The sequence below is a fragment of the Nothobranchius furzeri genome, chromosome 5 (assembly GCF_043380555.1).
Source record: "Nothobranchius furzeri strain GRZ-AD chromosome 5, NfurGRZ-RIMD1, whole genome shotgun sequence".
NCBI lineage: Eukaryota > Metazoa > Chordata > Actinopteri > Cyprinodontiformes > Nothobranchiidae > Nothobranchius > Nothobranchius furzeri.
In genome coordinates this window covers 47,903,128-47,924,363 of record NC_091745.1, presented here as the reverse complement: position 1 = coordinate 47,924,363, position 21,236 = coordinate 47,903,128, and the positions used below count along the sequence as shown (strand labels likewise).

The 21,236-nt window shown below is 42.9% G+C and overlaps 1 protein-coding gene across 2 annotated transcripts in view; it reads left to right on the top strand.

Annotated features, from left to right (window-relative positions):
* Positions 1–21,236, top strand: part of LOC107378803 (maestro heat-like repeat family member 1) — a 37,322-nt gene that overhangs the window by 1,883 nt on the left and 14,203 nt on the right. Inside the window, exons 4-29 of one of the 2 annotated variants that reach the window (XM_015949216.3) lie at positions 562–693; positions 774–936; positions 3,626–3,724; positions 3,902–4,053; positions 4,607–4,747; positions 4,891–4,983; positions 5,251–5,329; positions 5,615–5,728; positions 5,846–5,919; positions 6,010–6,132; positions 8,995–9,102; positions 9,184–9,328; positions 14,593–14,633; positions 14,745–14,886; positions 15,254–15,303; positions 15,442–15,549; positions 16,695–16,814; positions 17,061–17,183; positions 17,259–17,405; positions 18,569–18,595; positions 19,929–20,051; positions 20,153–20,232; positions 20,366–20,507; positions 20,582–20,677; positions 20,913–21,017; positions 21,150–21,236. The exon at positions 21,150–21,236 is cut by the window's right edge and continues 49 nt beyond it. In XM_015949216.3, coding sequence (XP_015804702.3) covers positions 562–693; positions 774–936; positions 3,626–3,724; positions 3,902–4,053; positions 4,607–4,747; positions 4,891–4,983; positions 5,251–5,329; positions 5,615–5,728; positions 5,846–5,919; positions 6,010–6,132; positions 8,995–9,102; positions 9,184–9,328; positions 14,593–14,633; positions 14,745–14,886; positions 15,254–15,303; positions 15,442–15,549; positions 16,695–16,814; positions 17,061–17,183; positions 17,259–17,405; positions 18,569–18,595; positions 19,929–20,051; positions 20,153–20,232; positions 20,366–20,507; positions 20,582–20,677; positions 20,913–21,017; positions 21,150–21,236 — 2,814 coding nt within the window. The remainder of the gene's footprint in view (positions 1–561; positions 694–773; positions 937–3,625; positions 3,725–3,901; positions 4,054–4,606; positions 4,748–4,890; positions 4,984–5,250; positions 5,330–5,614; positions 5,729–5,845; positions 5,920–6,009; positions 6,133–8,994; positions 9,103–9,183; positions 9,329–14,592; positions 14,634–14,744; positions 14,887–15,253; positions 15,304–15,441; positions 15,550–16,694; positions 16,815–17,060; positions 17,184–17,258; positions 17,406–18,568; positions 18,596–19,928; positions 20,052–20,152; positions 20,233–20,365; positions 20,508–20,581; positions 20,678–20,912; positions 21,018–21,149) is intronic. The other variant, XM_070550842.1, reaches the window with a different exon arrangement.

Genomic DNA, 21,236 nt, shown 5'->3' with positions numbered 1-21,236 from the left:
AATGAAAGTTTGTGTCATACAGCAGCAGGGTCGGGCGATGCCCGTTACCGTGGAAACTAGAACTCAGGTCACAAGTATGAGATTAATCCAGCAATAATTTTCTGGACTAAACCAGTTTCTTTAAAACACTTTTTATTTCTGACTCAAATGACTAAAATGAGATGATGTATTTAAAATCTGAGTCTTGATTTCCTGTTTCAGTCCAACGTGAATTATCCCGTGAGCCAATAAAGCATCTGATCACACTTTTCACCACTTCATCTCTCTTTCGCTTCCTCTCTTCATCACTCTGAAGACAGGTCTCAGGAAACAGAAGAAGTCCTCTCTGTTCTACCACGTCTCAGGGTTTCTGACATGTTCTTGGAGTCATCAAATGGGCTGTTTTCACTGAATTATAAATAAAATAAACTAGAATTAATTACATCACCAACATGATAAAACGTTTATGTGACCAGCTGGTGATTTTATTGATTTGAGACCCAACAACAAACCCCCTACGTTTACACATTTGAAAGCTGACATGATTTTAGTCTTCCTCATCATTCTGCTGCTCCTCTGCAGTTGGTCGTGAGCCACAGAGTTGTGATCCTCCAGACCATCGAGCTGGTTGTCGGCTGCAGGATAGAGGAGCTCAATGTTCCCAGAATAAAGAGCCTCATCTCCCTGGCCTCAGAGGAAATGACCCGGTCAAAGGTCAGCTGATCCATGTAATGGTGCAGTGGTGTGGCTCTTTTGGCCATAATAAACACAACTTTCTGTCATGTTTGAAACAGGAGGTTATCTCTGAATGGCAGCAGGCAGCCAGTAACATCCTGGTTGCCATTGGATACAAACACATCAACGACATCATGGAGGAGATCCTGAGCAAGTTCCAGCCGGGGGTCCTTCCTCACTTCTTTGTGGTCCAAACACTCGCCAACCTGTCTGACTCCAATGGTGAGACTCTGCTTCCCCTTACAAGCAAAAGATCCGACATGCACCGAAGGGGAAGTTGCACGTTAAGTTTGAGGTGGTTTAGTGACTGTCCAGAACCGGTTTAACCTGCTCAGGAGCAGCTTTTCGAGCCCAGCGGGTCTTAAACCTGGAGGATAAATCATTGACAGCCCGCTGAGTTTCCATGACCAGATAAACACAACAACTTTAAAGGAGGTCTCAGGTGTAGACCATCGACATATATATTGGACAGTTCATTTCCATAGGCTCCAGTAATAAGTTTTTGGGCTAAGATGGGAGGTGGCCACCACCGCCATTTTGACCGTGTCACAGGTTCCGTCAAGCCCAGACAATTCCGTAAAAGGGAAAAGAGGTGGAGCTGAGGGTGGGGCTGTAAGGCTGGGATCAACTGACGACACCCGGTCGAACTAGCTACAAGCTAACGCTTAGGTGGGAGTTAAGCTAACGGAGGTAGCAACCTAGCTACAACCGGAGTTAACTGTGCACAACACCAGAGCTTCTGAGTCAGAGATACGCCGGGCTGACTGCTGGGTAAAACCGGGTGGAACACAGAGGTCTCCGAGATCTCCACAAGCCGGCAGCTGCACAGCAGACAAGTGCCGCTGCGATCTCAGATGCGCAGAGCTGCCGCTCAGGAGAACCGGGTGGAAAGGTTTCCATCCCAGAGCTCCACAAGCCGACAGCCCGCGCAGCGCACAGAAGCCGCGATCAGACAGAGATGCACCGAGCTGCGGGGAGGGGAGAACCGGGTGGAAAACATCGGTCTCCCGAGAGCTCCACAAGCCGATAGTCAGAACCCAGCTCCACCAACATGTTGTATTTCAACCCATTTTCTAAAGTGCAGCATTATGTTAAATGCACTGGGTTTTACCCTATTGCATTTAAATTTCATGGTTAAACAGTACATGTTAAAATCTAAGCTCAGCTCGGCAGTGACCTAAAATACATAAATATAATTTTACTTACCGAAAAAAATGAAGTGGAGACTCCTTGGACACTCTATTAGTGCAATTAATGCCACAGCAAGTCATTTTGTCCAACAATTGCACAAATAATATCCAAAAAGAATACACAAACACAGAGACTCAAAATCCCGGAACAGTTTCCAAGCCAGACCGAGGCTCTACTGAAGCCTTTCCACGGAGCTAGCTCTGTGGTCTCGTGGGTCTGATACTCATTAATTATACAGAATTTTAGGCTTTTAATATATAGGAAACATTCTTTCTGATTGGCTTAATGAACTGTGAATTGGAATGTTTATTATGTGAAGTGCCTTGAGACGACTCTTGTCGTGATTTGGCGCTATATAAATAAAATTGAATTGAATTGAATCGATACACTTAAACAGAAGAGTGAGAAAAAATTTACCCCCCTCAGAGTTGTCATGAGTGTAAAGCCGGGCGTACACTGTGCGACTTTTTCACTTTTTTGAGCCGATTTTCCAGTCGTGCGAGAAGCCACAACATCGGGGCGAGTTTTGCGCCGAGCGGTCGTGTAGTGTACAGGGGGTTACGAGAGGCGATTAACACCACGTGACCAGCCGCCGATCAGCAGTCGTGAGGTCGCAGGGACTTCTGGTGTGTTTAATATTTCGCTCGTCCCTCGTGAGGGTATCGCACTGTTGAAGCGGCGCTGCGAGCAGCTGCGATCCAAAAAGTATCAGAACCGCTCACGGCGCATGCGCGCGCAATCCTGCATCAACGCCGGCCGGTCGCTCGCTATTTCCCTAATAACACACGCTGTTCGTTTTTGTTTCTACACATTTTTTTACTCACAAAGATTGTCAAGAAAGCGTGTTTGTCGTGTTCATGTCAAATTAAACTGATCACAAAACACAGATTCACTTTCTTTATTTCGTTTTCCTCATCCAACTCCCATAAATCCCTGTGTGTCCTCCTGCAGCACTCCTGAAGGACAACAGGCAAGACAAAAAAGTCTGACGTGTTGAGTAAAAACTGCTATTTTTAGCACATTTTTAGGGCCGACGTGTTGCTACCAGACGTACAGTGTGAGCAGTCAGGTCGCATGCGAGAACTGGGTCGTACAGTGTGAGCACACGACTCGTGAGATCTGCTCTGCGAGGAAGTCGTACAGTTTGAGCTGAAGCTGAACGCTGCGAGTGAAAAAGTCGCACAGTGTACGCCCAGCTTAAACTAGATCATTTAAACCAAAAACATGTGTTGGAACCAGGCTGTAAACATGTTTATTTCTGCTGTAAAACTGGTATTTTTAACATGGCAGTCAATGAGGATTTGCTCGCTTCTGATACCAGCCCCCAGCGGATGAGGGTGGAACTGCAATTTTTGGTACTTCCGGGTTGGACTCAATTTTTGAGCCGCATTGTGGGGGCTTGGTGTAGACCCATGAGTATTTTAATGTTTTAAATGGTTACGGGTGAATGCAAACAGCTGATTAGTCTCGGAGTGAACCATTCTTAGACCTCGCTTGTCAGAAACAACTCTGAGCTGTGTTTATCCCAACATTCCCGCTGGACACACGATCAAAACCTCAGAGTTTTTGCTCCCGACGTTGTTTCACTTCGAATCACTTCAGTATTAAATGTTCGCATCGTTGCTTAAACTGATTTTCTGATATAACTCTTTAATGCTGATCATGTTTTCCTGATTTTAGGAGGCAGTTGAGATAGTAAAGTGCTTTCATTGTTCTCTAGTTTATGGGATGGTGCCGTTTCTGAGTGCTATTCTGGGCACCATGCTGCCAATGCTGGGCCTGGCCAAACAGGACAACATGAAGTGGGTCTTCTCATCTGGTGAGAACCTCATGTTTGTTTGTCTGACATTTCTGTCCCCCTGCTGTTATTCTAAGACCACCTCATTTCAGTTCAAGGGTTCTGTCAGACAAAATGCAACTCTCTCTGTTCTTTTGATGAGTCGGTGCGTTTTTCCTTTTCCTCATCTGGTTTCTTGGCTTCGTTTTCTTCCTGCAGCTCTGTGCCATTTCAGCGACAGCATTTTGGAGTACCTGGCTAACCTGGACAAAGCTCCGGACCCCACTGTCAGAAAAGACACCTTCTCTAACGAGATCTACATGGCTTTTGACATCCTCTTCAATCACTGGTTGCAGAGCAGGGAGTCAAAGGTGGAGTCACTCTGCGTCGGTGCTGTGGGTTAAGCAAGATCAGACTAAATGCACACGTATTCTGCTGAGTCATGTTTAGTCAGTAGTAAAGGATTATGGTTTTCCCACTAACCCGGGTCTGGATCTTTAGCCGAGACCAGGCAGTCGTAAGGTTTCCACCAACGTGCTGCTGCTCCGACTCCGAGGCCCTTTACGGGAATCCTGAGCCAGCGTGGGGCGGTGGGATAGCAACAGCATGCAAATAGCAATGTAATACATACAATATTAGAATCATCGCCTCATGGAAAATAGTTCAATTAGAAGGTCTAAAATGAAGAACACTCATTCGGATGCGGTTAGTTTTACTTTAGAACTTTACCTGAACAGGTAAAAGTGAGGCTAAGCCCAGCTCTCTTCCTTTGTTCCCATGAGCTCCATCGATTGTCCGGGGCATCACAGAATTTTTGGTGTGATTCTGGTCAGAGTTGAAGTTGCAGGCAGCAAACCTGCAGCTCGTCACTCAGCCTGTCACGTCTGTCACCTCATATCCCGCCTGTCTTCCTGTCTGCTCCAGCTGAGGCTGACAGTGGCCGAGGCAGTTGGCTCCATGTGTCATCTGATGCCCCGTGACAAGCTGGAAGAGCAGATCCCCAGAATCATTCCTGCCATCATGTCTCTGTACAAGAAAAACAACGAGCACTACATCGTTAGCAAGGTGGGCACAAACTAACCAGTCTGTGTGCGCTGTTTGATGGTCTTTAACTCCTCCTCCTTGAGTCATGCTTCCGATTTGAAAATGTCAAATGAAACCCCACACTGGACTTGGTTCTCTCTCTTTATGTTGTTTTGTGTAACTAGAGCTTGTGCCTAGTTCTGGATGCGTCTGTCAACATGGGCAGCAGAGTGCTGGAGACTCAGCTGGAAGGACTTCTCTTTGTGCTGCACCAGCAGGTACACTTAAGGACGCGGCTCCAGCAGTTTTACATGAAGTGGTCAATTTACTGTCGTGACTTAGCCGCAGCGTTACACAATTCTTGATGTTGCAACAATTTCATACAAAGAAGAGCTACTTAGATGAGTTTTAAGATCGTTGTCTCTCCAAATGTAAAATGTGTCGTTTGAATGGGTTACGATCGTTCTTTTTACTGAATTGTTTGGATTGATTTCCTGTTAGATCTACTAGCACCGGTAGATAAAGTTTTCGTCTCTCTGCTGCAGGTTTCTGCCCCTGTTGATTACGGCGACCCACCAACTGTCAAGAACCACAACGAGGTCCTGCGCTGCTTCAGTTTGCTTGGTACCCATTTATTCATCTGTTGTGTGTTGTCCAGATTAGAGTTCTGTCCAACAAGCTGCTGTAGTCGTGTTGGTCACATGTGCAGTAATAAGATCACACTGATGACATCACTACTGTGTTAAACTCTGTCTCCTCCTCAGGATAATCATGTTAACTGTGAAAGTACTGTTGCCCGCTTTATTTTTCCTTTTTTTGTTTAGATCTTGTGATTGACTGTTATAATGCATGCTAATTTCAGGATCTCAAATGTTCTTTTCTTGTTTTTTTCCACTCTTCTCCCTTCAGCCAACTCTTTCCCAGATCGACTGGTTATGTCTGTTCTTCAGAAGTTGGAAAACAGCCATGAAAGAAGCAAGATGGGCTCCCTGGCTGTTCTTCGTCACCTCATCAACTCCTCCAGTGAGGAAATACAATGTTCCATAGTTATGAATTATTCCACAGGCATTAAATAGTGACTGAGTATTTTATTTAGCATTATTAGACATTTCCATTTTAATATATTTATATATGCTGCAGCTTCTACAATGGAGAGAAAAAAGCTTCTAATACTGGCGAACATTAGACAGCCAATGGCAGACCACAGCAACAAGGTAAAGACGGGTTGAATTTCTTAGCTGCTCCTTAGCGTGTAATCTGTTAGGATTTATTTTTTATCTGATGGTGATATTTTGGGGTCCTAGGTGAAGAAGCGCGTGGTTCAAGTAATCAGTGCCATGGCTCATCATGGTTACCTGGAACTGGATGGAGGAGACTTGCTGGTTAGATTCATAGTTCAAAACTGTGCTTTACCAGACACTTACCAGGTAAGTCATGCTTTTACTTAAACCTAGGGATGTGTATTGTAAAAATATGGCAATGCGATACGTATCACGATACGGGAGAGACGATGCAATATATTGCGATAGATTCAGCCAGATAATATTGGCGAATTTTTTTTTATACTGAAATTAGGAAAATTCAATAAACAGTCCAGAATGATACGTCACATGTTTAACATGAGGTATCCGAACCATAAGAGAGGGATTTACATTTCAGTGGTGGAAACAAAACCCACTGCACACTGCTGCCACCTAGCGGTCGGCGTTTGAATTTTACCAAAAGAAAAAAAAAATACACAAATGTGTGCATGTGAATTCTTCTGAAATTAGATGCACGGCTTTTGAATATCAAATAATATTGCAGGAAAACATGTTGCCATATCGATATTTTCTTGCATTCCTATTAAAACCCTTTCATCATGTATTAATTTTCTGTTCAGTACTTGAACTAGACCACTACAACATGAGAATTGTCTAAAAGAGATTAATCTTATCTGAAAGTCATGTTTTTGTGTCACTACTGCAGTAGTTCATCCATCGAGTTTAGGATTAATTGTCAGGGTTAAGTGGCTTAAGAAAGAGAGAGAAAGAAAGAGAAACAAAATCTCTAAAAATGAGCAGAAACGAGACAGAAATTCTATTAAAAACAGCTTATATATATATATTTTACCGTCTCCTGTCCAGCTGGTAAGCAGTCAAAATTGATGCCTGAATGCCGAAGACAAGACTTCCAATTTTATTCTCACAGATGGAGCCTTATAGCTTCTGCTGTAATGCCACGCCTGATACCAAAACTTTATTAGAAATATTTTTGGTTGTTTAAAATCCCAACGGAGACAGAAGTGAAAGATTTATTTATTTAGTCAGGATCCCCGGTAGTTGTTACCATGGTAACAACTATTCTTCCTGGGGTCCGCAGGAGAAAGGGAAAGGGACGGAGAGAGAAGGAAGAGGTGAGGGAGGAGGCTTCACAAAAATAACCAATAAATGATGATTGATTACCCTGGGGGTCACAACCAGCAGCCGCCAGAGCCCTGGGAGATGCGCCCCAGGGCAGCTGTGGCTACATCGTAGCTCATCACCATCAGTGTGAATGGATGAATGATGCACTGTAGTGTAAAGCGCTTTGAAGTCCTCCTGAAAGGCGTTATACAAGTGCGGGTCATAACAAGGGCAAGCCCCCAGGCCCGCGCACAGCCGCCCGCCCTGAAATGGCCAAGCTCGGAACACCGCGGTCCGGGACCAAAGGGCGACTAACCCCGCCGAGGACCCGACAGAGCCCAGCGGTCCAGACCCCACCAGGCGGCCACTGGGAGCGACCCGATAGATCCCAAAAACTTCCCACCCCCGACACGGGTGTTGCAGCTGTGCAGGCAGACCGAGGCACCACCCACCGGCAGAAAAAGTGGCTGTGGGGAGGGCAGGCGAAGATGTTGCAGCACCACAAGATGTCCCAGGAGAGGCGAAGAGTCCAAGACCCCACCTGACAGAAACATTCACACACAAACACAGTCACACACTCCCACCCTCATGCTCACACAAACACATACAACCTAAAGACTTACAAGAATGTACGTACTCACGCTCCCCATACACACCCTACTCACTCCGGTCCCAGTACTTCTGCACAGAGGGCACAACCATCCCCGGACACCAGAGCTAGCCCCGTTCTGCTGGGGTAATGATGAACAAAGCGACACACCACCTCAGACCCCAACCTGAAGACCAGCTCCTACTCCTAGCCCCCAGCTCCGAACAGCTAACCGAGAACAGAGGTGTGATGAGCCCTCGTCTCTCTCCGCCTGCTCCAACACACAGCTTTTTTAAGCTATAATAGTTCTATGGTCTAGACCAGCAGTTCTCAGTCCAGGTCCTGGAAGGACGGTGTACACAGTTTAGTGGGTTGCAACACACTTGACTCAGTGGTTCAATCGTCTGTGCAGCAGCACATCAAGCTCTGCTGAAGCCTGTTTATTTCCTGCTGATTGAATTCAGGTACATCTAAATAGGGTTAAAATGAAAACAGGCTGGATGCCGGCCCTTCAGGACCTGGACTGAGAACTGCTGGTCTTTGCACGAAGTCATCTAGCATAAAGAAATCTCAGAAGCCTCCCTAATCATCTCATAAAGGCATGACTTCTAAATCCAGATACCAAAACAAAGGCTCTGTGCCCTCACTAATCTGCTTTCATTGGCAAATTAGTTATCATCACTCCTGGAACATACAAAAACGGAGCTGAGAGCGGGGCTCTGAGGGTGGGGGCAGATGATTGACACCCAACAAACGCAACCAATGTAGCTATGAGCTAAATGAGGCTAATGGGCATTAAAATTCTTGTTGGATGAAAGGAAATAAACAAAGAAGAATATCTGAGCACACATGTAACACTCCCAGTACTACTGGGAATATCCAGACTTTGACTGAATTCCAGATAGATCCGCAGCTTGCATATTGAGTTATCCGGATACTGTACATAGCTGTAGAGTTCCTAGCTGCAGGTTGCATCATGGAGCCATCGTACCAGTCAGCACTCAGCTCATTAATATTCATGTCCAGGTCGAGTGAGTGGGTGGGTTTTACCAGTCTTTCCTTTACCGGGTTGTGTTTGGTCATTTGTCAGGGCTCCTGGGCAATTTTGAGCCCCAACAAAGTTTCATGTGCAATCCAGAGGCTCTAAGAACAAAAACGATGTTCTAGGAAAAATTCACTTATTGATCTTTTTTATTCAGTTGCTAAAATTAAAAAGTTTCGTCATGTTTGCAGAAATTTTTTTCTTTTTTTGAGTAATTTTTTATGAAGTTTCGCCTGTTGGTCATAATACAGCCAAATGTGTGCTGTGTCATCAGAGGGGCCAGAGGCCCATGGATCCAGAGGAGGTGACAAATGAAGCACTGAGGACGATGTGTGACAACACCCTCCACCTCCTCACCACCACCGTTGGACGACTGGCGGATGTAAAAGTCTTCCTGTGTATAAAAGTGATCTCATAATGGATGAATGTTGAGGTATTTAAAGTGACTGTTTCCTGTGTGAAGGTGCTTTGGCCCAAGCTGTTGTACTACCTGACTCCTGTACAGTACAGCAACGCCACCACGCCTCTCTGTAAGAGTCTCATCGTGCTGGGCAACAAGAAGAAAAGTAACCAGGAGCCCAGCTTCAACATCGACTTTAAACAGGAAGGTGGGTGACATACATGTAAAATCATTCAGTTTTTTATTTTATTTATTTACTTATTTATTTTTTTTTGACAAAACATTTAAGTTACTGGTGGCCATCTCTGTGAAAGCCATTTCAATCATTACGGCTAAAAAATGCTCTAGGAAAACACAATACACCCACCTGGCTAGAAGATAACTTCCTTCAGTTAAACTCTAAAAGACTGAATGTCTGATCATTGCCCCTGAGAGCATGGTTCCCCTGATTGGTCTAAAACGTGGTCATTTATCCTCTGCCGTCAAGACGAACTTAAGAAATTTGGGTGTTGTTTTTGACTAACCGATGTCTCTTGAAGGTCACCCAAAAACGTTGGTCCAAAACTGTTTTTATCATTTAAGAAATATCTCCAAGCTGTGAAGGTTTGTGTCAAAACATGAACCTGAAATTGTTCTCCATGCATTTATCTCCTCCCGTCTAGATTACTGTAACACACTTTTTACACGTTTTAACAAAAAAGCCCTTGACCGCCTTCAGTTGGTCCAGAACTCTGCAGCGAGGCTCCTAACTGGAGCAAACAGAAGAGCACACATCACTCCTGTTCTGATGTCTCTCCACTGGTTACCCGTTAACTTTATAGTTCATTTTAGAATCCTGACTAGAACTTTCAGGGCTCTACATGTTCAAGCTCCTCCCTATATAACTGAACTGTTAAAGCCTTATATATTAAGCCTTATATACCCGAGCCCTCAGGTCCACCCTCCAGAACCTTCTAGAAGTTCCAAAGACCAGATATAAAAGTCGAGGTGATCACTCCTTCCAGACTGTTGCACCCCGACTTTGGAACGATCTTCCTTTATCCTTACGCAGCGTTGACAGTCTGGACACTTTAAAGGAGACATAACATGCTTTTAAGTTATTCCTTTTTACATCTAAATCCTTCAGTTGGGGTCTAAATACAGTGGAACTGCAGTTCTTTGGTCTGATTTCCTCATTATTGTTGCTCTACAGACCCTCATCTACCCCTGTTCTGAGGAGAGTCTTGAGAATGAGCCGTTTTTGGGTACTGTCTCTTTAAACTGGAGGAGGAGCTGTAAACTCCTCCCCCAGTTGGACTTTGTAGTTCTATAGAGAAATCATTATTTAGCATAGCAGATTTAGCATAGCATATTAGCATTTTTAAAACATGTGGGGAGAGTAGTTCATCAAGCTGTTTCAAGGCTGCTAACTCTCTCATGCATTTGTCTGTAGTCACTCACACACACCCGTCACTGCCGACGGAGGGACAAGCGAGCAGGCGCGCGCGCACACACACACACACACACACATACACACACGCACATCCGTCACGGCCATAGACTGTACATACACACACACAAGGAATGCTGCTTGCTTATTTATTTCTATAAAAAATGTTTTAAAAAATGATACAGCTCATTAAAACACCATTAAAAGAATATATTTTATTAAGATCTCTATCTATATATATACAGACATATAATTATAAATAATTTTATAAGTAGTCTTATTTTATATTGGGTGTCTTAATGGCTGAAAATGGATAAAAAGCAGTTACATTTTAATTTAAAGATTTGAGATTCTAGTCAAAAATAAAGAACATTCCTCCAAATGTTCTTTAATGTGATCATTATAATTCTAATGCTTAGAACTTTGTTTCTATTGTCTGCAATGCGTAGCCTATATCTTTATTAAATGTGTTTAGCTGTAAAGTGGTAATTCTCTCTAATGTGTACACAGAGGTGGACATCAGTGCTGCAGTGAAATTCCCAAGATCAGTCTGCTTTGCTAACAAATATAGTTAAATCTTACCTGCATTCTAAATAAATACCGTTAGGTGAAAACATCAGTAGGCATTGAGTTATTGATACAATCCCTAACAGCCAGAATGGAAGAAGAGTATGCTGGGTCATCCTGGATCTGAGCCTGTTCTGTGTATTTACCTACAGGATGCAATAAATGTCTACAAGGCTGAGTTTGGACCATTACATCTAAAATAAAACATACAATCAGTGATTTTTTAAATTGTTTACATTAATATACAAATTTTCTAAGTATTAACCTCACAGCAAATAAGTAGAACAATATAATAAACAGGCTTTAGTAGTTAAACAGGCGTTGTGCACACAGGTGCTTTGTGTCCCGGTGCTGTGGTGTCTAGGTCTCAGAGTTCCTGTCCTCCTGCCGTCTTCGGTTGTCCTCAGGATACGGATTGATGTTTCCTGATGATGAGGGAGGGGAAGTATGTGGGCTTCAAACTGGTCCTGGATAACAGTGGGAGACCTCCGTTGTCTGAATACTGAGGCCAGAGGGTTGGTGAGATGCAGATCTTCTCTACCTCATCTAGAAACGGAGTTGGTTCAGGGAAAACTTTTCCAAAGACCAGTTCCATGATGTCATCGCCATATTCTGCAATGATAGACAGTAACTTTAATGACATATTTTGTTTACAAGCAGCTTTAGGAAAGTTGTTTCTTTAGCTTTCATGTTTATAGTCACGTTTGTGTTTGTTCACAAGTTCACTTTGCTGCAGGGACTTCATATTCTTACAAATGTAATAAAATAGTGACACTAAAATTATACAAATGATTCCTTATGAAAGGAAGCTCATTAGAGAGCAGTGCAGACAGACTTACTACATGCTGCAGCTGTTTTTGTAGGCCAGCTGCTGCTGAACTTGGGGAAAGTTATTCTGCGCACATCCAGATCAGATGGTTGTTTACAGAAAATAATGTAATTCAATAATTTCTAAACAGACTAAACAAGTAAAACATCAAATAAATCACTCTGCTGTCATCAGACGGAGGGATTCAGGGGGTGAGGTGTTCTTAATGATGAGGGTGGCTGAAGTGTGTCATCACTCACTTTGGTCTGGTCCAGCTACCGTTTACTCAGTAGGTGACGTGAAGCTCCAACATCTGAACGTTCTGTGTTCCTTAGAGGAGAAGAAAAGTAACATTAGCAAGCTGGCTAAATTATTTTTTACTAGCATCTCAAGGACTTGGAGAAGCAGATCTTCACTTACCTAAACATCAGACCAGTTTGTCCCAGCTGAGCTCATCAGGGCTTTAGTCTGACAGCCTGTCAGTGAAACACGGCTCCAGCCTTCTGGATGTTGACTCTAAAAAGCAAAGGAACATTTTTACTTTTGTTTTAAATATTTTACAGCCGATTTTATCAGCTTTCCGACGCTCACGCTCATACAGACGGTGAGCTTTGCTGCGTCTGACTGATGCAGAGTTAGTTTTTATATCTGCAGTGAGACAAAAAACTAACCTCACTTCACTCAGAGATTGTTCTTTAAAACTATTAAATCCACTGTGTTGACGCACTTTAACGACTTTGTCACGCTGCATTTTAGCTGATATGGGACTTTATTTACTGGGACTTTATTTACTGGATGCTAAGATTACATCACACTCACGTAAAATAACACACAGGCTCTCTGCTGCTACAATCAGTGGATGTACATCTGGTGTAAAAGAAGGCGTTGATCAGAAATCACGTTTTATTCCACGAAAATCAGCCAAATCCACATTAATCTGGGTGCTAACTTTACTAGCATACTGTGCTAGCGATAGCAAGCCGGATGCTAACGTTTTAGTGCTGCTAATGCCCGTAAATCTAAAGTAAAGTTTGTCGACATTTTAGAGTGATATGAAGCTTACCGCTCTGCTGCTGTGTCCCGTTGCTGCCACATTCAGATGGAAATGACTAATTTTAGATAGATGAAGCCCTCAGTACTTACTAGCCTGGAGACACGAACGAACCGCGTGCGCACACACACAAACACAAACACAAACAAACAAACAAACACACTACTTTTTCTTCTGTTTTTTTTAGCAGTAGTGTCATCAGCTCCTGGGTTTAAATACTGCCACACCACCCTTCCTTAAAACGAGGAACAGTTTTGAGCTGTGTGTGGCTAAAATAACCAGACATTCTGCATTTTTCCAATAGGACTACATAAAATCTTAGCAAGAAGAAAAAATGGCGGATTGGCTCTGTGTTTAGCTGAGGGCCATTACCATATTTGGTAGTTATCCTGACGAAATAAATTACTGATGTAATAGATAATTTGAAAAACTGAACGGGTGGACAAATATGCCCAAAACTTAATTATTAAATATCTAAATAGCAACTCCAGTGAATAATATAAGCCTTTTTGCTCACTTAGACACTTAAAATGTGAAACACACCGTGTTAATGGATAAAAAAGTGGGTTTTTCATGTTATGTCTCCTTTAAAAAAACAGCTGAAGACCCTTTTATTTAAAGCTGCTTTTAACAAAAAATCTAATTTTCTTATTTTTAACTCAAATTTTTTAATCTTTCATCTGTTTATGATCATTTATAATTTTATGACTTTTTTTTCTGATGTTAATCTAATTCTGTCTTGAGAGATGTTTATCTATTTATGATTTTATGGCTTTGTTTTATTTTGTTTCAATCTATGTGAAGCACTTTGTGATTCTATGTCTGTGATAAGTGCTATATAAATAAAATTAACTTACTTACTTGCCTTTCTCAGCCCCTCTGAGTTTGCAGGTATGAGCATAATAAATGGCTAGCTAACAGGTGCTGCTGCGCTGAAATTCACTAGTTCAGAGCAGGTCAAAAAACACGACATCCACTCTGAGTTATTGTGTATTTTGCTCAAATGTGTTTGCATATTCATAGCGTTTGCTCCCTTTGATGATATATCTACTTTACAAGTAATGCAAGTGGCCCTGTTATCATCCTTTCTTGTAAAGTAGAATCAAACTTTCGAGCATTTGTGCCGCTTAGGTGCCATGTTTCCTGCTGAGTAAATATGAAAGCTATGCTACGTCTGTCATGACCAGGGCTGAACGATTCTGGAAAATCGACAGTCGAAACATTTCACGTGAGCGGAGCCAGACTCGAAACAGAAGATGTAAAAAAATAAATTAATAAAAACTGCTTCAAAGAAATTTGCAAACACAAACTGAACCGGGCATTTGGTCTGTTAAACCATCTAGCTTGGTTCCGGCTTCAATTCCTCTTACTGCTCTGAGCCGAGAAAATGCAGTTGGTGCCCTCTGCAAAGGAGGGAGAGAGATGTAGAGGTCTGTTTGATTGATGGACCATGATCCAATCTTTAGGAATGGGACTTTTACCGTGACTGAGGTTTTTCCAGGGTTGTATGTTTCAGAGACAAAGATTTATATTAATCGACTCAAATGTTAAAAATAAATTTAGAATTACAATACATGACCTGGGATCCATCTAATTTAGTGTTTTTGTCTTCATCAGTTAACCTTCCATCTACTCAAACACTCATGATCAGACTTATGGTAAGCAAACTTGGTGATTAATAGTGCTACTCTAACTCATCTGTAGTTTTTAACACTACAGTTTTACTTGAATAAATGTAATGTTTCCTGGTTTGTGTTGAAACCTTTTAGGTCAATGCTGCGTTCCCGTTCAACTGCAGAGGTCACGGAGCTCCGTCGCTGTCTGTCCTTCAAATCCTGAGCGTTAATATTCACCCAAACACGGAGAAGGTCTGGGAGAAGGAGATCCCTCCTTTGCTTTCGCAGCTAGAAGGTACGGAAATACATTTGTGCGACTTTATTCATATTAAGCCACGATTTTTTGAGGAGGACTGGGCCTTACGCTTGTTGGCTGGATAAAGAGCGGCACATGAAATTCAAACGTGGGTACACGATCCCAGCTGGGTGACGGTTGTATTATTTTTATTTAGATCAACATGCCTGGCAAGTAAGTCTGGCCTAGCTAGTGAGAGCTGAATTAGACCAGTTCTTGGGTCAAAACAATAATGAAATAAAACAATTACCCTCACATCTACGTTTTTGAAACATCTGTTCCTAACTTGACTGTATAACTGCAGGAATCTTCTGGCTGTTTTTGCATTTATAAAGTTCTCTGACTTTACGATGTTGTTGTTTATCAGAATCAACAGCAGAGAGCCTGGATGAGGGGTGGGATGACCAGATACTAAAGGTAACTGAGTGAAAATGTCATTTACAATCATTCCCTCTTAAATAATAGGTTGTTTACTTTTAGATAGGAGGAAGCAGAGACTCAGCTTTCATTTCAAATGTTGATTTGGTAAAAATTAAAGCCTGAAATTGTCTCCAGCTGTTGTCTAAAACCCTGGCATCAGTTCACGATGACAAGTGGGTGTGTCAGCTGGCAGCTGAAGCAACGAGATACCTCTCTACGTACAACAACGCCCTGGAGGAGAAGGTGAGTGTCATTACTGATGGGCAGGACTCGCTTCTCCAAATCAGATACTCTATAGATGCTTGTCAGATATTTAATCACTTTATGAGGATGTGCACTGTGCAAGGAGAGCAGACCCAGTTGAGAAAACCTTTCAGATCAAATATATGCTTACATGCAGAGTTTTCAGTTTTATTACAGAAGAACATTCTTGCTGTTTGTCATCATTTTCTTTAGTTTCATATTTTCTACTCCTAATTCAATACCAGCCTCAGTCGTGCTCTCCGTCAGTTTTTACCGCCTCCATTCTGACGGATCAATGCAATCTTTCCCTAAGTCTGGATGTGTCTTAGAAGCATCAGGCCTGAGTTTTACAAGTAAATTCAGTCCTAACAATTCCAAATGTCTTCTGATGTTTCCTATCACAGTATATTGTATCATCTTCACAGTATTCTCATCCATATCGTATTGATCCATGACTATACGGTCTTACTTATAACCAATTCAATTCAAGTTTATTTATAAAGCGCCAAATCACGACCAGAGTCGTCTCAAGGACCTTCACACAGTAAACGTTCCAACACAGGTCAGTTCATTAAGCCAATCAGTAAAAGGTTTCCTATATAAGGAACTCAGCAGGTTGCATCGAGTCACTGACTAGTGTCAGAGTCTTTACAGCAATCCTCATACTAAGCAAGCATGCAGTGACAGTGGAGAGGAAAACTCCCTTTTAACAGGAAGAAACCTCCAGAGGATCCTGGCTCAGTATAAGCAGTCATCCTCCATGACTCACTGGGGATGGAGAACACACAACTCACACACACCTAGCTGGAGGAGGACATAAACACACACATACATGTATACCGGGTAGTGTTTCTATGGTTACATTGTGATTTCTTAGTAAATATTCTATTTGGTGAGAGATAAACTTTATTGTATTTATCCTAGTGGATCTATAATTAAACGGGTAAACTAGTAGTAGCACATTAAATGTCAAAGAGAGTAAAATGTTATTATCAGGAGAGGAAGAATGTTCAAGTCACATGTGTCAGACACGAGGCCTGCGGGCCAGATGTTAGCTTCTGGTCATTTTTGATGGGAAACTTGGCCATTTGGTATGCTACACTGTGTACTTATTAAAAGGATTTTAACGTTTATCCCATCTTCAGAGTTTCCTGTATCGATGTATCGGAGTGACTCTTCAGCATTGTTTCAATAAGGAGGTGGTAAAAAAGCAGCTGCAGGAAGTCCTCCTTACAGCACGACACAACGATGCTCTTGAAAGAGAGGTAAGAAAGGCGGACAAAACTCAAGCCTTGTTGCTTTGGTACAGTTTGGTGTGCACTGGCTTTAATGTCAGGATTTTATCATTTGGATTGAATTCCTTCCATTACCTTTTTATTAACTATCTGTATGTTGCATTGCTGTTTTTCTTGTTGCACTGTTGGCTTGACTCTTGTTGTACAGCACCTTCATACAACTTTGTTTGTTTTTAAAGAGTTTTATAAAATAATTGACATATTTTCTGTTTTCAGGGAGTTGCCATGGGCGTCGGTTTGTGTGCCAACAGCCACTTAGAGGGAACTTTAGCCAAGCTCGATGACTTTAGCAAATCAGAAGCCTTCAAAAAGTCACCAAGTATCTTCAACTTGCTAAAGGTCATTTAAACATCTCAATATTTTTGTGGGATGGATGGAGGAAAATGGCTTCACTCCCTTTCTTTTCCACCACAGGAGCGTAACGATGTTGAGGTGGAGAAAGTTAAAAGCACATTAATTCTGTGCTATGGACAGGTGGCCCTGAACGCACCACCAGAAAAGATTCTCAACCGCATCGATCAGGACATCTTACGCTCCATCAGTAAACACTTCAATACCAAGGTAACACACCACACAGTCCACAAGGGGCTTGATTTTCCTACGACCCCGTCATGTTGGTTACTGAATGTCAGATTTTATCATCGGTTTGATCCAACGGCTCGAGATGAACAGGTCGAGTTTGGAAGGAACAAACTCGACCTGTTCATCTATGCTCTCTTTCTCATCCTCTTTCTTCCTTGCTCTCTCTCTCTTACGCCCGGAACACGCCGGACACGGAAGCGTGACGATGAGCTGTGGAACGACGAGCGCTTCTAACCGGCGCCCTTATTAACATACGCTCTCGGTCACTTCAGCACCACGAAGCAATCGTTTCGGCGTGAGCTCTAGTTTTTCGTGAGCTGTGACTGAGCTGCCTCAATTCTGGCAGGAAGTCAAACCAAAGCAGAAGAGGCAGGCTGGTAAATTTAACAAAATAAAAGAGAAATTTCAAAATAAAACTCCACGATTGATAAATGTGGTAATTTTTGTGTATCTGAACGGTCTAGAGAGGTGAAAATGAACACACACACACACACACACATTCCTTTGGAGAAATGGCATTTCCATCATTTTAAATTCTGTTTTTACAGCAAAAGATGGATTTTATAAATGTGAATAAAAACAAATACACAGCAGCAGGATCAGCACAGTTTCTGATATCAACAAGCGGGGCACACTGGTTATACACACACACACACACACACACACACAGACAGCAAGGGCTCGGAGGTGGGGTTGGGGTGTTTAGAAAACGGTAGATGTGAGCAGAAGCGCTCGTTGATGTGTTCCGGGCATTTCTGTCTCTCTCTCTTTCTGTCGCTCTCTGTGTTTCTCTCTCTCTGTCTGTCTCTCTGTCTGTCTCTCTCTCTGTCTCTCTCTCTGTCTGTCTCTCTGTCTGTCTCTCTCTCTGTCTGTCTGTCTGTCTGTCTCTCTCTGTCTTTCTGTCTCTATCTCTGTCTGTCTTTCTGTTTCTCTCTCTCTCTCTCTCTCTTTTATTTATACACACACACACACACACACACATTTAGGTGTGGATAACGGTATTGCTTGCTTTCTAGTTTTATTATAAGGATTAAGATGTTTCATTACTTTTGTGGTAACTCCTCAGAGATCATGACAGTTGAGCCGATGCGTTCCTGTAGCGTGTCTGCAGTAAACCAGCTCTCGCCTCTCTCTTTATGCAGGTTCTGGGGATTAAAGTAGAGACAAAGGTATAGTTACAGGAACACAGGGGCTTTGATTTTCTGTCTTTGTTTAAGTTCTTATCTGTTTCATCTTAATCTCCTTTCCTAGTGTTTGCTTTCTGTCGGCCACACTTGTGATGTCAGATTTAGTTCATTAGTCAGGCGTTTGGTTCATAATAAACTGTAATTATTGCTACAGCTACGTTTTTCACCACTCTTCATTCTGGTTTAAATTCACGAGTTGAAAGGATTTAAACTTTTTTGACAAATAACAAATTGTACCAAATTGTCTTAAGTTAACACTGACAGCTTTTTGTCTTGTTTTAGCTGTTTCCCTGCTTCATAAGTTGGTCATAAGAAGGTCCGACAATATTAAGAAAGAGCAGGTCAGAGATGGCAGTAGAGGCTCGGTTTGTGGTGTAAATGATGTTAATCTGGCATAAACCCGTAATTTAGACAGACTGGCGCAGTGAGTTCCTGGATCCTGCTTATAAGGTTGTACGGTAAGCCCCGCCTACCTTGCCACCTATTGGTGGGTTTGATCCAGCTCTGAGTTACACCAACACATCTGATTGTTTTCTTAATTACCATAATTTAGCAACCCTAATCGGCCACGGGAACAGAACAATTATTTATTTTCCCATAAATACCACCATTGTCTTTGTTTTTAGCGAATGTAGTCTTCTAAGTTCTTCAGTGACATCACAAAAGCTTCAGCTACTCCTCAAGCTGCTACTAAACCCGAAACTTGGTCAAAATTCTAAGTAGGAGCTACATTTTAGCGTCATCAGGTGATGAAACAGCAAAACACACCTGCTGTTTATTATCCTTTTATTGTGAGTCATAGAGTACGTGTAAGTAGTGGAGGCAGGGTCCGTCTTTCTTCGACCTTCCTCTCTCTGTCCTCTGGACCGGTGTTCAGAAGCTCACCTGTAACCCGGACTCGGTGTGATGAGGCTGTTTTCGTTTCTCACTCATCTCTAACACTTGGTGTTTCCAGACTTCTGGCTCCGCTGGTGCTTCTTGGGTTGGATCCTGCAGACTGATTGCTGTTGTGTTAATCTTCTAATTCTGCAGCTCTGACTTCCACTTTCTCTCCATCCAATGGCATGGAGGGTATATCTGCGCCATCACTGGAGTGATTACAGTGACTCTGAGCTAGTTTGGGCTTTGGCATAGAACTGCTTTTTGTGTGCATCATGACTACCTAAATTCCACCTGCCTTAATAGTTTTAAGTTAATCTTTGTACTTTTTAAATAACCGTGTGTTTATCTCTAAGTCCTCTGTTTGCGTTACTCCCATGTGTGTGTGCGTGTGCGTGTGTGTGTGCGTGTGCGTGTGTGTTTTTCTGTGATTCAGGACCTGACTATGAAACTCAGTTTGATCCAGAGTGTCGGCCTCATAGCCAGAGCCATCAGCGAGTGTGTGAAGAAACAAGGCTACGTCTTCTCCCGCAAACAGGAGCTGATCAGCGTTATGTTGGTCTGTAGTATGATCACAACATCAAAGCCAAACTTGACTTCAGATTAATTCTACGGTTAATTTGTTATCCCACCGCCTGTTCACGCGACTCCAACCATCAGGATTTCATCAAGTCAGAACCAACTGATTCCATGAGAACTCCAGTACGCCACCTGGTGATGACCACCTGCTCCAACCTCATGTATCCTTCATTTCAGTGAGACGGTGATGCTTGCGGTGACTCTGCAGGATGACCTCATAAGCTGCTCAAGCCTTACCTCACACACACTAGCTTTCACTCATAAATCATGTTCCTTTAACTGTGAGCGCTTCAGACCTCTGGACCCTCCACTCAGTGAGAGTGAGAACTTTGACCTGCTGAAGGTGTGTGTGAACAGTGTGTTTTCTCTCCCACCTGAAACACACACTCCAGAGAAGACAAAGGAGGAGGAGATCCTCGACCCTAAGCAGAGAAAGGTGCTGTGGCGTAAGCCAACATTTCAGAAGGCGGCGATGTGACTAAACAAACGTTCTCTGACTGATCTGTCCAGGTTTTGTACAGAGACACACTGGCCTCTCTGCAGGAGCTGCTAAAGAGCATCCTGGCCCGAGATCACACACCTGAGGGTTTGCAGAGTGTCTTTAAGGTGAGGTGTGAGGTCATAACTACCCTGCAAAGGTGCATCGTGGATTTTTCAGGTGCTTTCTGGTGTTGGCTTGTACTGGAAGACAGTTCAGCTGTGCTACAATAAGTCATATTTACCCATAAAGCCCCTCCTCTAAGTTGGGTCTTTAGTTTAACATGAAGGTGAAAGGGTCAGGTTAGTAATGTTCTCCTGTGAGCTGACTTGTCTGGCGTGGCGTGTCTTTTTGTTCTCGCAGCACATCGAGTCATGGCTCAGCTCTGGGCAGGATCACGAGAGAGAGCGAGCCATCGCTTCCACCGCTCACATATTGGCTTTTTACCTGGATAACCTGAACGTCAAGGTACGCACCGCCTCAGGACTGTGGCTCTTAAAAGATCAAACATTCTGTAAACAAATCTCTTTAAACTTAATCATTTAACCTGGAACCCAAACTAAACTGTTTCTATGACTCAAACCCGATCTTCTGCTTCAGAGCATGGTGTCGTTCCACAACCTTGGAGCTCTGCTGGGTCGACTGTCTCCACGGTGTTCTGACCCGCTTCCTGCTGTACGCACGGCG